Source organism: Dendrobates tinctorius, unplaced genomic scaffold (assembly GCF_039654945.1).
Source record: "Dendrobates tinctorius isolate UK_male_01 unplaced genomic scaffold, ASM3965494v1 ptg000046l, whole genome shotgun sequence".
NCBI classification, from domain to species: domain Eukaryota; kingdom Metazoa; phylum Chordata; class Amphibia; order Anura; family Dendrobatidae; genus Dendrobates; species Dendrobates tinctorius.
Window position 1 is genome coordinate 57,990,270 of NW_027361714.1, and position 16,131 is coordinate 58,006,400.

At 41.1% G+C, this 16,131-nt stretch overlaps 1 protein-coding gene across 1 annotated transcript in view; it reads left to right on the forward strand.

The window, feature by feature from the left end:
* LOC141089477 (mannosyl-oligosaccharide 1,2-alpha-mannosidase IA-like) overlaps positions 1 to 16,131 on the forward strand; it is a 317,924-nt gene that overhangs the window by 142,705 nt on the left and 159,088 nt on the right. Inside the window, exon 4 of the mRNA XM_073575915.1 lies at positions 754 to 834. Coding sequence (XP_073432016.1) covers positions 754 to 834 — 81 coding nt within the window. The remainder of the gene's footprint in view (positions 1 to 753; positions 835 to 16,131) is intronic.

A 16,131-nucleotide genomic window follows, 5' to 3' on the forward strand; every position in this document is an offset into this window, starting at 1 on the left:
GTTAGATACACGGCTTAGCAGACTGTATCACACAGGATAGAATTAGATACACGTCTGACCAGTCAGTAACACACGATAGGATTAGGTACACAGCTCAGCAGACATTATCATACAGGATAGGATTAGATACACATCTCAGAAACAGCATGTGCCAAAGGAGAGGACATTTTCATTCCAAGAATTCCACTCATTCCATCTGATTTTGTTTTTTGATTTTACACGCCTCCAGTTTCCAGTTCAACTGCTATTTGCAATGTCCATTAACAATGCTCAGGGGCAGTCCTTGAAAGTAATAGGGATCGATTTGCAATCTCCATGCTTTTCTCATGGTCAACTTTACGTAATCTGTTCAAGAGTTGGAACTGCCAAAAATCTGTTCATCTTTGCACCGAAAGGAAAAACAAAAATCTTGAATGAGTTGAAAATAAAATACTATCAATACTTGGGTTATCGTTTAGTTAATTTGTGTTGCAAATCTGTAGTGTTGAATATATGATGTGAAATTATTTTATGTGCAATATTATCATTATAATTTGTTATAACTAACCACAGTTGTTTACTATGCCCAGGCAACGCTGGGCTCTTCAGCTAGTCATTTTATATTTGCGTGAAGTAAATCACAAATTGTTTGTATTTGCGGTGTTCACCAAATTCTCAATAATTAGAGACAAGTGATTCAATGCAGATCAAATCCATGTCTAACTGTAATCATAAATGCTCATGTAACATTCCGTGTTTTCATCTTTCCTCTAGAATGCTGAGGTGTCGGTCTTTGAAGTAAACATTCGATTTGTTGGTGGCCTTTTAGCTGCATATTACCTTACTGGAGAAGAGGTAAGAATTGGGTTTACTATTACAGACAGTGAAGAGTTCCTAGTAAGAAAGTTCCCCTTTAAGAATAGAGACTATTGTGCTGATGTTCAGTAACATAAGGATGCTTACAATTTTTTTATGCAAATTGCCTCATCAGAGAGAGAGGACTTTTACTCTATAGCGCCAGCTGTTGGTAGTAGCGATCCTACAAGTCACAATCAACCCTTTAACAAGTCTTGTAATATGACTTGGGATAACAGCCAAATCAGAATCTCAATTTGCAGATACGGTGTTTCAAGCTATTGGCCCTCGTCAGTGCAAAGTATGAGATCTGATTTGACTAGGTGAGAGGCTCTGGACTGAGGTCTAAGGGGTAAGGTTTCTCCTTGTGGGGAGTGACATACCAGCTCTGGCTTGTCAAGGTAAGGCTAGTTTCACACTTGCTTTTTTTTGCAGCGCGTTTTTCCCGCAAAAAAACGCATTGAAAAAACGCATACATAAGCATACAACTGCTGCGTTTTTTTCAAGCATTTTTATGAGCATGCATGAAAAAAACGCAGCGTTTTTATGCGTTTGTATGCGTTTTTAGCGCGTTTTTACCGCGTTTGCGTTTTTTTCCAACATTTTTAGGTGGCCCCTCACACTACCCAAACCATGACTTTACTAACCCTAACCCTGACCCTAACCCTAACCCTGACCCTAACCCTTAACCAAATCATACTTAACCCTAACCCAAACCCTAAACCCTAACTGACCCTGACCCTAACCCTGACCCTAACCCTAACCCTGACCCTAACCCTAACCCTGACCCTAACCCTTAACAAAACCATACTTAACCCTAACCCTGACCCTAACCCTAACCCTGACCCTAACCCTTAACAAAACCATACTTAACCCTAACCCTGACCCTAACCCTGACCCTAACCCTTAACAAAACCATACTTAACCCTAACCCTGACCCTAACCCTAACCCTAACCCTGACCCTAACCCTTAACAAAACCATACTTAACCCTAATCCTGACCCTAACCATGACCCTAATCCTTAACAAAACCATACTTAACCCTAATCCTGACCCTAACCCTGACCCTAACCCTGACCCTAACCCTAACCCTGACCCTAACCCTTAACAAAACCATACTTAACCCTAATCCTGACCCTAACCCTGACCCTAACCCTAACCCTAACCCTGACCCTAACCCTTAACAAAACCATACTTAACCCTAATCCTGACCCTAACCATGACCCTAATCCTTAACAAAACCATACTTAACCCTAACCCTAACCCTGACCCTGACCATAACCCTAACCCTAAACCCCCTTAACTAACCCTAACTCTAACCCAAACCCCTAAATTCCATGGTTTAAAAAAAAAAACGCATATGCAAAAAAACGCATACATGAGCATGCCAGTGCGCACATATGCGCATCCATAGGCTATAATGGCCATTTTTAGCGCAAAACGTGCGCATATGTGCGCATGCGCTTTTTTGCAGGGCCAAAAAATGCAACATGCTGCGTCTGGAAAATCCAATCGCACACCCCAAAAAAACGCAGCGCATGAAAATCGCATACATGCGCTGACCAGTGCGCAGGTATGCGCACCCATGTTAAATATAGGGGAAAAAACGCATGCGCAGGTGTGCGTTTTTTTCCAGCGCTAAAAAACGCAAATGTGAAACCAGCCTTAGGAGGCTTATTTGCCGTGCAATGCTCCTCTGGGAAATTTAATATGCAAATTGCCTCTTCTGAGAGAAAGAGGACTTTTACTCTACAGTCCTCTTTCTCTCTGAAGAGGCAATTTGCATATTAAATTTCCCAGAGGAGCATTGCACGGCGAATAAGCCTCCTTACCTTGACAAGCCAGAGCTGGTACAATTTTTTTTTGTAATTTCAGAAAGTTACAACAATTGTAAAAGAGGTTGGTCCAAGAGCGACAACTTACATGGATCAGTGTCTAACAGCAAAGACTGTCGCCCATCAAGAGAACAGGGGTCCAGTGTCCCGTTTGACTGTAACAATGGTCAGTCTTGTACACTGTCGCGCCATTCAAACTGTAGGGACTGAGTAAAGCATAGAAGTCCAGTGTCCTGCGATCACTGGCAGTTCCACAGACTTCGACTAAAGTGGCAGTCAAGCATACTTACCGCCTCTCCATTCAAACGGGCGACTCCGGAGCTCTGATCTCGCTGGAGTCCCAGCAGTCAGACCCCCAGCAGTCAGGAACTTATCTTCCACCCTGTGAATAGCTGCTGACTGTTATAAATGGGACTACTTTTTAACATATAATTAAAGAAATTTTCCATCTTTGGGGACCATTTTTTTTTTTCTGCTTAAATGCATGTAATTGGAGCTAAAAATCATTTTTGTAATTGGATTGCCTTAAAAATGTTGCACAGTTTACCTTCTGTAGTCTGTGCGGTACTGTTTAATGATGGCTGCAGAATGAGTTAACGGAGAATCCGTCAGTCAGCCTGCTGTGATGGTCTCACAGGGAATTTACCGTTTATCTTTCTTCATTAGAGTTAAATGTGCAGGGACAAAGAGCCTGTAAAAGCCAAATTGTGCAACAGCTTTACTTTTTAATAAATCCCAAAATACATGCATTTAATAAGAGAATAAAGAAATCCCCCCCCTTTTTTAAAGAAGAAAAAATAGAAAGGGAACATAATTAATATGCCAACACAAAGAAGCTCAGTAAATTCTAATTAAAAGCTTTCTATTTTATCAGAATTGAACATTATTACCATTTCTTTCAGGCCGTCCACCCACATGAGATACAATTGTTTCACAGTGTAATGATCTTTCCGAATGGTGCCATTCACCTCTGACAATGGGCTATTGTGTGCTCCATAATATAAAATACTGCTTAAATAATTTTACCTTTTGAAAAGCATTTCAGGAATCGGTTCTAGGAAAATGTCAGGGACACCTCAGCCACGAGTTGTTGTTCATGTGGATCCTGTTCTTAACCCCTTAAACCCCAAGGTGGTTTGCACATTAATGACCAGGCCAATTTTTACAATTCTGACCAATGTCTCTTTGAGGCAATAACTCTTGAACGCTTCAACTATCCCACTGATTCCAAGAAGTTTTTTTTTCGTGACATGACATGTTGTACTTCATGGTAGTGATAAAAATTTCTTTGATATGACTTGCGTTTATTTGTGACGAAATGGAAATTTGGCGGAAATTTAGCAATTTTCAAACTTTGAATTCTTATTCCCTTATATCAGACAAATATGTCACACAAAATAGTGAACAAATAACATTTTCCACATGTCCGCTTCACATCAGCACAGTTTTTGAAACATTTTTTTTTTTGTTAGAAAGTTATAAGGGCTAAAATTTCACCAACATTTTCTCGATTTTTCCAACAAAATATGCAAACCATTTTTTTTTAAGGGACCACCTCACATTTGAAGTGACTTTGGGCCTATATCATAGAAAATAACCAATACTGACACCACTTTAAAAACTGCACCCCTCAAGGTGCTCCAAAACCAGATTAAAGAAGTTTGTTAACCCTTCGGGTGCTCTACAAGAATTTTTGGAATGTTTAAAAAATAAAAAAATGAACATTTAACTTTTTTTTTTCTCAAAAAAATTACTTTAGATCCAATTTTATTTTTATTTTCTCAAGAGGACCAGGAAAAATAGACCCCAAAATATGTGGTAAAACCACTGTTTTGGCCCATGGCAGAGGCCAGAAGGGAAGGAGCGCCTTTTGACTTTTTGAATGCAAAATTTGCTGCAACTATTAGCGGATGCCATGTTGAATATGGAGAGCCCATGATGTGCCTAAACAGTAAAATCCTCCACAAGTGACACCATATTGGAAACTAGATCCCTCAGGAGGCTTCACAGAACTTTACAGCGTTGAGCTGTGAAAATAAAAAGAAATCACATTTTACTCCCAAAATTTTTTTTTGGTCCTTATTTTTTTTTTTTAATTTTTACAAGAGTAGCAGGAGAAATTGCACAACAAATTGTATGGTGCAATTTCTCCTGAGTACGAGAGGGAGAAGAGGGTTGCATTGACAATCCAACGCAATGGGCAGCACTTTGAACACATTTTATAAGTGGTCATAAACTTGTAAATAACTCATCAAAGAATACAGCTGCGGATACATTGCTAAACTGATGTGAACGGATGCCACCGGACCGTTTTTTTGACGGATCCGATGAATGAAGTATTTTAAAGGAACCGTAGCCCGGGGAGGAGAGAATTTTTTCCGTCCGCCAGAAATGATTTCAGGGTTAAATTTCCGGCTGACTTCCTTCCTCCGGGCATGTGCACTCTAAAATGCGGATCCTGCAGCAAAAAAAAGTTGCATGGTCCGTCCGGGAATGTCGGCGGACGCAAAAAATTTAGCGGATCCACAAAAAAACGGATGGCCATCCGTCAAGATCTGCCGGTAATGCATCTCAATGGGGAAAAAACGGAAGTGTGAAACAGGCCTAAGATAGACATAAGGGGTAAAATGCAATAAAGCCACTGGATGGTATTAGCCTGCCAAACGTGTGTGCTAAATTGATGCTGGCAGATACAAAGTTATGCTAAGTAAAGTGCATGTGCAGTAAGAGTAGATGGAGATGAAAAATTCTGTTTACCCAAAGTTTGAGCGTGCAACCCGGTCCACTATTCGCATTTCAATGCTTGCCTTCGTCTTCCGGGGGGCTACTGAAACTCTGTACGCTTTCTTAAACTAAAGCCCCCGTTACACATAGCGATATCGCTAGCAATATCTCTGTAACGTCACTGATTTTGTGACGTAGCAGCGATATTGCTAGCAATATCGCTATGTCTGATACTTACCTCCGACCGGCTCCCCCGCTGCTCATCGCTGGTCATGCGAGAACGTCCTGGACCATTTCTCGTCGGGCGCTTCCTGTGGACGCGGGCGGGAGGACGTCAGGATCGCCGCGTCTGACAGGTAAGTAGCGACCCCCGACCCCTGCTATGTTACTGGTGAGATCTGCCTGTGTGGCAGCTCACTAGCGACCACTTAGCGATGCACTAGCGATCCATATCACTGTCGGGATCGCTGGTGCATCGCGAAGTGTAACGGTACCCTTAAGGCCACGTTCACACGATCAGTATTTTGTGAGTTTTTTTACCTTGGTATCTGTAAGCCAAAACCATAGGAGCACAAGGCTCATTAGCTAGCCTCAAAAAGAACATCATGTTGTATATATAAACGACACAGGACACTTCTTAATGGTAAAAACAATGGCCGAGGTGCTTTATTATGAGATTACATAAATAATGTAAATAAAATAAACCATAAATAAATGAATTTAATAAGAAGTTAATATTTTCTTAACTTAAAGAAACAATCGATCCAACCTAAAGGGGTGATTTTACCCAAGGAGACTATAATCCAACAAGAACAATCCACTTGATACCATCAGGCGACTATTCTCACTAATTTTGCACCTCCACGAATCCATGAAGATCAATGACATCAACAGGGAGGGAGGGCTGGTGTCAGTTTCTCCACAGCTGAAATGAGGCAGCTGACTGAAACAGTTGTTTATATAGTTCACTTTCCCGCCCTTTTTCAACTGACCAATCACCAATGGTCACACAGGGTGGAAGAAACCATTCACAACCATTATACTTGTTCCTGAAATACATTACTTGGACAAACACAAATGTGAAGAAGTTATCAGTCCTCAGAATTATAATACCATCTATGTTAATAACATACCCCAAATCCCCTAATTAGATATATACGTTTAACCAAATTTATTAGAAAAACAACAAATTAAATGATGTAAGGAAACCCCTGTGCCCCATGTCCACCCCCTGCTAGCGCTAATGGGATTTCCCAGGAGTGGGTGATAAATCCAGATGTGGTGACATGTTTCTATTATACTTTTTCTCTGACTCTCCATCTCCTGGATTTGGCTTACACATACTGAGGTAAAAAACTCACTCAACGTGTGAGCGTGGCCTAAGGTGTTATGAATGGGTCACCGAGGAGGATGGCAGGAACAGGCTAAGCCACCAGGAAACCAGAGAGGTTGGTAACTCAGCAGATTGCAGATCCCTGATCCTAACACAACTAGCAGTAGCCGTGGAGCGTTCATACGATGCCCTAGACGCATCGGCACAGCCGGAGAGCTAACTAAGCCTAAAGCCAGAAAAGTGAAATCTAAACTGCCCCGGAGCAGATCCCCAAAGGAATAGATAACCCCCAAACATAGTGTCGGTGAGACAAGATCAAGCACAGGCAGAAAATGGACTGAGCAAATGATGGGGCCCAAACTGTCTAGATAGGACAGGACAGAAAATATACTGTCTGCAATCACGCAAAAACCCTAAAAAAAAACAACACATCGGATATACAAAAAAACCTGAGGCCACACGACCTCACCTCCGCTAGGTCAGCACTCTGGTGTGAACTGGAAGCAAAGCAAAAGATACTACTATAACAGGGGACTTAACAAAATAGCACAAACTGTAACATGTGGAGCGAGGCCCAGCGCTGCCCCCAGCAGGGAGTACGCTGAACCCTCGCAACAAAGCAGAAGGCAAAAAAAATAGCACAGCCAGATTAGATGCAAAGGATTAGTAAAAGAATCACTTAACTGAACCATGCAGATCAGGCAGGAGACTAAAGAGCTCAAAATGCACAGGGGGGAATCACCAGCAACCACCAAGGGAAGCCTGCTCACTTATATGCTCCCAGCCAGCAATCCCAGATTCCCAATTATCGTTGTCAGGTGGTAAACCTCCATCAAGCTGTCCAACTCCACTACTCCCAGTAACCACCAGAGGGAGCTCCAGCTCAGAAGTCCGAGCAAGGGAATTAACATTAAGGGTTCTATTACACGAACAAATAATTGGTGAAACGATGAACGACAAGTAGTAATGTCAGGCCATTGTTTATATAGAGTAAGGATCGTGAATGAAATGGTTGCATAGCAATTGTTACGATGTAACATTGCGCCATGTTCACACACAACACTTATTTAGGACTTGAATTTTCACTTTTGTTGGTCGAATTGAGTGTGCAAAAAATCTCCATTTACGTTACGCGATTTTCAAAGGTTGAAAGACTTTTTTTTTTTTTGTTCCCTTAAGCTATTCCATGTAAAATGAACAAGCGGTTTTTGAAACATTCACATCACACAATTATTGTGAGAGATGGGTGTTACTCTGTCGGATTTACCACATGGACTGTATCTTACACTTGATAAGTCATCATTCTGTCTCCAAGTGAAACTGTAATGGAATTGTTAAATCCCTACTTGTCAACATTAAAACAATTAGATGGCTGGGTGAAGAAAAAATGTGTGCAGGTATTTAGAATTGTATAATGCATAGTGCCTAGGTTACCAGTCACTTTTGAAGTCTGTCAGAGGTGGTCTGTTTCCTAGGCAATGATCTTGCACTTGCAAGCACAGCTCTGATGCTGGCTGAATCGCTGGATTAGACAACCCCTTTAACTCAACCTAGTTCCTCCTGCAAACAGTCCTATTCTAGTTTTGATTATAAGGATCCGTACTAAGATGCTGATAGAATTTTGTGGACCCAGACTGTTCCTGGATATACCATGGGGACGATTTGGTGTCAGAGTAGCACCAAATTGGCTCTTGTTCCTTTGGGCAACGATTGTGCAGCTATTTGGTCTTCAGGTGAAACTGTCAGCAGGTTTTTACTTTGTAATCTGAGGGCAGCATGACGTAGGGGCTGTGACACATGTCTCTTATTAGGCTATGTGCTGATGTTCCCATACAATGAACGTTTTATCAGCAGGAGATTATCACTGCCTGGACTCCAGCACCCATGTGCCCTGGTCACACTACATCTCTCCTCTGATAAGCAGCTCACTGTCAATAGACAGTGTACACAGAATGCTGTGGTGTTAGCTTTTGGTATCTCTCTTCCTACACTGCTGCTGTCAGATGAGGTAATAAAAACCTGCTGACAGATTCCCTTTATCACCTATTGAGGGGTGTTACTCAGTCTAATCTCTTTTTTGCAGTGTTGGATCATTTGCTACTCAAAAACCTTGATTCCAACAGTCTCCTTCATTGGCACTGATCTCCGGATACAGACGGAGGGATTTATTCAGCACTTGCATAAGCTTCTCATGTCTTGCTCAAGCAAAGCTTTTTTTTTTTTCCCCCCAACTCATTATTTTAGTTCTCTAGCAACAATGTTGAACACAGAAGAAGCTAGTCTTACTACGAAGCGATCTGCACGTTCCTCCGACCCAGCCCTTGTACACAGACAATAAGATGCCTCCAGTAAAAGGCTCCTGCTTGGCCAAACATCAGTGGAGGAAATCTGTCATAATAATTTTTGGTTTGTGCAATACTTGTTGGCTGCTCCACTTATATCTGACAGTGGCCTGGAGGAAGAAAGATGCCTTTCCCATTCTAGGAAGAAGGATCTCTGTGCCCTTCACTATTCTGATCTGCTACAAAACAAGGCTTTTGCCATACAATCATGTTTTTGTTTTTTGTTGATAAAGCAATTCAGTTTGTGGCTTACAAGATGTAAGATACATGACGATAACCTAGAAGCAATACATATCAATGAGTGTGGTGTATAGCAAAATCTAATAAACAAGCTTTATAATTCTGAATATGGTAAAAAAAAACAAATTGCTATTTCTCCCCTTTCTGATTTTCCTTTTTTTGTGTATGTGCTGTTCACAGTACATCCTGTCTACCAGCTATACAGGCAGGATTGCAGCAAAATGCTCACTGCCTGCAGATTTTCTGAAGGTTGTCCTAACATTTACCTGAAATGACTGACACTGAAGCAAATGCAATAGAAAGGGAATCGGTTACGAGAATGTGTCCTTGATAAGAGCTCCACGTTATGAAAACTGGACAGACTACCTGTAATGCTAAATGGCACATTAAATAGACCAGCTGTGTGTTGTCCTACCTAGGAGTTATGGCATATCATATCCAGCCTTAATGTACTTCAAAGGGAATCTGTCAGCGAGTTTTTGTAATCTGAGAGTTCCATGATATAGGGGCTGAGGTCCTGATTCCAGCATTGTGTCACTTACTGATCTATGTGGAATTATTAAAATCCGTGATTTATCAGCAGGAGATTATCACTAGGGAATTGGGCGTCTTGTACCTCCTAGTCCTCTGTGTAACCCTGCCCCCACCTCTGATTGGCAGCTTTGTCAATGCAGTGTACACAGCTGCCAATCAGTGGCGTGGACGGGTTATTCGGGGCTCAGCATTCTGAGCACTGCTAGATCTGCCACAGAGAAAACAGTGATTATATCAAAATCACATCAGACCAGAAAGTGACACATTGCTGGAATCACAGTCTGTCCCTACACCATGCTGCTCTCAGATAACATTGTAAAATCTGCTGACAGATTGCCTTTAAATGCATCTTATGCAACAATTCTGCTCGCTCTTCAGTGGGGAGGGTTGTAACAAAAGATGGCCATTTTTGGAGCGAAGTTGCCTTTTATGTCAATATTGCGCATGTTACATCCATTGTACTTTCTATAGTCTTTTGGATGGGCACTCATGGGGTTTACATTCCTACAAGGTCACTAATACAACCCGTCTACCTAGCAAGCAATGTAAAGGTTTTTATTCGCTTCATGGCATAGAATTCAAACCTGGCACACACAGGCTGTATAGAAATAAACCTTAGGTTTTGGTACACACTTTAGTTTAATTTGTAGTATGTGACATTGGTCCTCCTTTGTCATTTTTTGTAATGAATGACAGCCAGGAGAATAGCTTATGGGAAATGGTCTGTCAACTGAGATGACAGGTGCCGCATGAACAGATGTCAGCTCTCCCCGAAAGGGTTGATGGCAGAGGCGGGAGGAACAGCTTTCAAATGGGCATAAAAATCTGTATGGTTTTGGAGCGGGCAGATTTAAGGGCACACAACATAACCTAATTATCATTGTCACACTCTTGGGTTAATTTCACAATCACATCTTGGATCTCCAGTTTTAGAATCCTAAATCATTTCTACTGTGTAAGCATGACAAAACCTTAAACTGTGTATTGATTTCCAAACACCGTAATGGTTGTAAGCTGCAAAAGAAATGGACTGCTTCTAGCAATACATTTATATTATACAAGCTGAAAAATAGGCTGCATTAAGTCCCCTCTTTTTAACACCTTAAGCTTTTTTTCCCCTCCCCTGTAAACAACCATAACTTATTTCTGTTAACATTGCTTTGTGGTGAATTTTTTTTTTTTTTTATTTTATTTTCACAGGATGTTCTTTTGATTAAAACTATTTAACTTAATATAGTGTTCTGAGAAACAAAAAAATCCGAATTGAAAGAGTGAAAAAAAAACCTGAATTCTATCAGTGTTTGTTTTTTTTTTGTCAGTTGTGTATAAAGCACGGGGTGACATGATTATCCAGCTCAGTGTGATTGCAGCAATACAACAATTGCTCGTTTCATGCTGCCTTTTCTTCCCTGTCCAAATGCTGTTAATTCCAATTGTCTTTGTTTCCCCTTCCTTGTTTGCTTCTCGCCAAGTATTTTCCATTATTCAGTTTTGGTTTGCCCTATCACATTCTGGGTTGTGTTTTTTATATGTTCACCCTTCACTGCACTTCCTTGCTGGCTATACTTCTAGATGTACGTGGGTGTAGGAGTTCCAGGCCTTCAGCTAAGGGGTTTACCTTGCATGGTAAATACCAGTTGAATTACTGCAGTGAATCTGTTTCCTTCCCAGTTCCTCTTCCTTTCACCTCTTTAGGTTTCCAGGAGGTTATACTTTTTTTCCATTTTACTTTTGGCTTTCCTTAGCTTTTCATCTCTACCCTACATGAATGTCTTTTCTACCCTGGGTTTTCGTATCTTCATTCATACTTTCCTCTTTTCTTATTGGCAGTGTGTTGCTGCCTTCCCTCTCTGGTTCCTCAAAAAGTACGAGAAACCCCTCATTGGCCATTTAGGGAGCCAGGTCTGAGGTAGTGGTTGAGTTATGCAGCTAGGGTTTTTCTAGTCTGTACAGGGATCAGTTGTGTGTGGATGTGTCATCTCCCTGTAGTAGGTCTTACCTTTTTCAGTTACGTACGTGTGTGTGTGTGTGTTCTGTTCATAACAAATACCAAATATACATTTTTTTTTTTACTTTTTAGGTGGCTAAAAAAATTGTTTAACTTTGTAAGCAAAATGGTTCATTGCCATTTTCTAAGATTTACCTTTTTTTTTCCAGTTGATGGAGGTATATGAGAGCTAGATTTTTGTGCGCCATTATATTTAATTGGTGTCATTTTGGTGTACAGTCATGGCCAAAAGTTTTGAGAATAACACAAATATTAATTTTTACAAAGTCTACTGCTTCATTTTTTCTAATGGCAATTTGCATATACTCCAGAATGTTATAAAGAGTGATCAGCTTAACAGTAATTACTTGCAAAGTCAATATTTGCCTAGAAAATTAACTTTATCCCCCAAAACACATTTCAACATCATTGCAGCCCTGCCTTAAAAGGACCAGCTAACATCGTTTTCTGTGATTGCTCCATTAGCACAGGTGTGGGTGTTGATGAGGACAGGGCTGGAGATCAATCTGTCATGATTAAGTAAGAATGACACCACTGAACACTTTAAAAAGAGGCTGGTGCTTGGCATCATTGTTTCTCTTCTGTTAACCATGGTTATCTCTAAAGAAACACGTGCAGTCATCATTGCACTGCACAAAAATGGCCTAACAGGGAAGAGTATCGCAGCTAGAAAGATTGCACCTCAGTCAACAATCAATCGCATCATCAAGAACTTCAAGGAGAGAGGTTCCCTTGTTGCCAAAAAGGCTCCAGGGCGCCCAAGAAAGACCAGCAAGCGCCAGGACCGTCTCTTAAAAGTGTTTCAGCTGCGGGATCGGGCTACCAGCAGTGCAGAGCTTGCTCAGGAATGGCAGCAGGCAGGTGTGAGTGTATCTGCACGAACTGTGTGGCAGAGACTCTTGGAGCAAGGCCTGGTCTCAAGGAGGACAGCAAAGAAGCCACTTCTCTCCAGAAAAAACATCATGGACAGACTGATATTCTGCAAGAGGTACAGGGAGTGGACTGCTGAGGACTGGGGTAAAGTCATTTTCTCTGATGAATCCCCTTTTCGATTGTTTGGGACATCTGAAAAACGACTTATTCGGAGAAGATGAGGTGAGCGCTACCACCAGTCTTGTCTCATGCCAACTGTCAAGCATCCTGAAACCATTCATGTGTGGGGTTGCTTCTCAGCCAAGGGAATGGGCTCTCTCTCAGTCTTGCCTAAAAACACAGCCATGAATAAAGAATGGTACCAGAATGTCCTCCGAGAGCAACTTCTCCCAACCGTCCAAGAGCAGTTTGGCGATCAACAATGCCTTTATCAACATGATGGAGCACCTTGCCATAAAGCAAAGGTGATAACTAAATGGTTCAGGGAACAAAACATAGAGATTTTGGGACCATGGCCTGGAAACTCCCCAGATCTTAATCCCATTGAGAACTTGTGGTCAATCATCAGGAGACTGGTGGACAAACAAAAACCTTCAAATTCAGACAAAATAAAAGCATTGATTTTGCAAGAATGGACTGCTATCAGTCAGGATTTGATCCAGAAGTTGATTGAGAGCATGCCAGGGAGAATTGCTGAGGTCCTGAAGAAGGAGGGTCAACACTGCAAATATTGACTTGCTGCATTAACTCATTCTAACTGTCAATATAACCTTTTGTTACTCATAATTAGTGTTGAGCATTCCGATACCGCAAGTATCGGGTATCGGCCGATACTTGCTGTATCGGAATTCCGATACCGACTTCCGATATTTTTTCAATATCGGAATTCGGCATCGGAATCGGAAGTTCAGTTGATTGACGGCCTGACGTCATCATGATGCGCGGTGTGTGCGCATCATGATGCGCCGTCATTTCGGGCCTTCCGGGGGTCTCTGCCGGCCTGCCGGGGGGCTGTGCCGGCCTGCCGGGGGGCTGTGTGGACTGCCCGGGGTCTCTGCCGGGGGGCTGTGCCGGCCTGCCGGTGGTCTGTGCACCCTGTGGGGGTCTGTACCGGCCTGTCGGGGGGCTGTGCCGGCCTGCCGGGGGGCTGTGCTGATGTCCGGGGGTCTGTGCAAGCATCGTCCGATGGGACTACAAGTCCCATCGGGCGATGCCTGCTACCATGACAGTGATTGACACATTAGCCAATGATGGGACAGTAGTAGTCCCATCATCCGGCTAATGTGTTAAATGTTAAAAAAAAAAAAAAAAATACTACATACATACTACATGCATGCTACATACATACTACATGCTACATACATACTACATATATACTACATACATACTACATACATGCTACATACATACTACATGCATGCTACATACATACTACATACATACTACATGCATGCTACATACATACTACATATATACTACATACATACTACATACATGCTACATACATACTGCATGCTACATACATACTACATACATACTACATACATACTACATGCATGCTACATACATACTACATGCATGCTACATACATACTACATATATACTACATGCATGCTACATACATACTACATGCTACATACATACTACATATATACTACATACATGCTACATACATACTGCATGCTACATACATACTACATACATACTACATGCATGCTACATACATACTACATGCATGCTACATACATACTACATGCATGCTACATACATACTACATGCATGCTACATGCATGCTACATACATGCTACATGCTACATACATACCACATACATACTACATACATACTACATATATACTACATGCATGCTACATACATACTACATGCTACATACATACCACATACATACTACATACATACTACATGCTACATACATACTACATATATACTACATGCATGCTACATACATACTACATGCTACATACATACCACATACATACTACATACATGCTACATATATACTACATGCATGCTACATACATACTACATATATACTACATGCATGCTACATACATACTACATGCTACATGCATGCTACAAACATACTACATACATACTACATGCTACATACATACCACATATATACTACATACATACAATACATTCATACAATACATACATAGACATACAGTACATATAACATAGAGTAACATACTTACCAATACTTGTCACATTGTTCCCCGAAGCCATTGTCTTTCCGGAATAAATATTAACATAACAAACCACAAAAATACTCACCCACGATCCGAAGCAGTCCACGAGTGTGTCCCACGACGATCTTGGGTAGAGAACTGCAGCATCAGATGATGCTGCCGTTCTCTACGGGCTGCAGGAATCCAATGACGGAAGGTAGGTATCCTTCCGCACTGTATTCCTCCGCCACTTAAAAAAAAAAAAAGTCCCTAGTCTCACTTTATGCCATTGCTGCGTGGGAATTTCCCACACAGCAATGGCATAAAGTGAGACTAGGGACTTTTTTTTTTTTTTAAGTGGCGGAGGAATACAGTGCGGAAGGATACCTACCTACCGTCATTGGATTCCTGCAGCCCGTAGAGAACGGCAGCATCATCTGATGCTGCCGTTCTCTACCCAAGATCGTCGTGGGACACACTCGTGGACTGCTTCGGATCGTGGGTGAGTATTTTTGTGGTTTGTTATGTTAATATTTATTCCGGAAAGACAATGGCTTCGGGGAACAATGTGACAAGTATTGGTAAGTATGTTACTCTATGTTATATGTACTGTATGTCTATGTATGTATTGTATGAATGTATTGTATGTATGTAGTATATATGTGGTATGTATGTAGCATGTAGTATGTATGTAGTATGTATGTAGCATGCATGTAGCATGCAGTATGTATGTAGCATGCATGTAGTATATATGTAGTATGTATGTAGCATGTAGTATGTATGTAGCATGCATGTAGTATATATGTAGCATGTAGTATATATGTAGTATGTATGTAGCATGCATGTAGTATATATGTAGCATGTAGTATGTATGTAGCATGCATGTAGTATGTATATGGTATGTATGTAGCATGTAGTATGTATGTAGCATGCATGTAGTATATATGTGGTATGTATGTAGCATGCATGTAGCATGCATGTAGCATGCATGTAGTATATATGTAGTATGTATGTAGCATGTAGTATGTATGTAGTATGTATGTAGCATGCATGTAGCATGCAGTATGTATGTAGCATGCATGTAGTATATATGTAGTATGTATGTAGCATGTAGTATGTAGCATGCATGTAGTATATATGTAGTATGTAGCATGTAGTATGTATGTAGCATGCATGTAGTATATATGTTATGTATGTAGCATGCATTTTTTTTTTTTT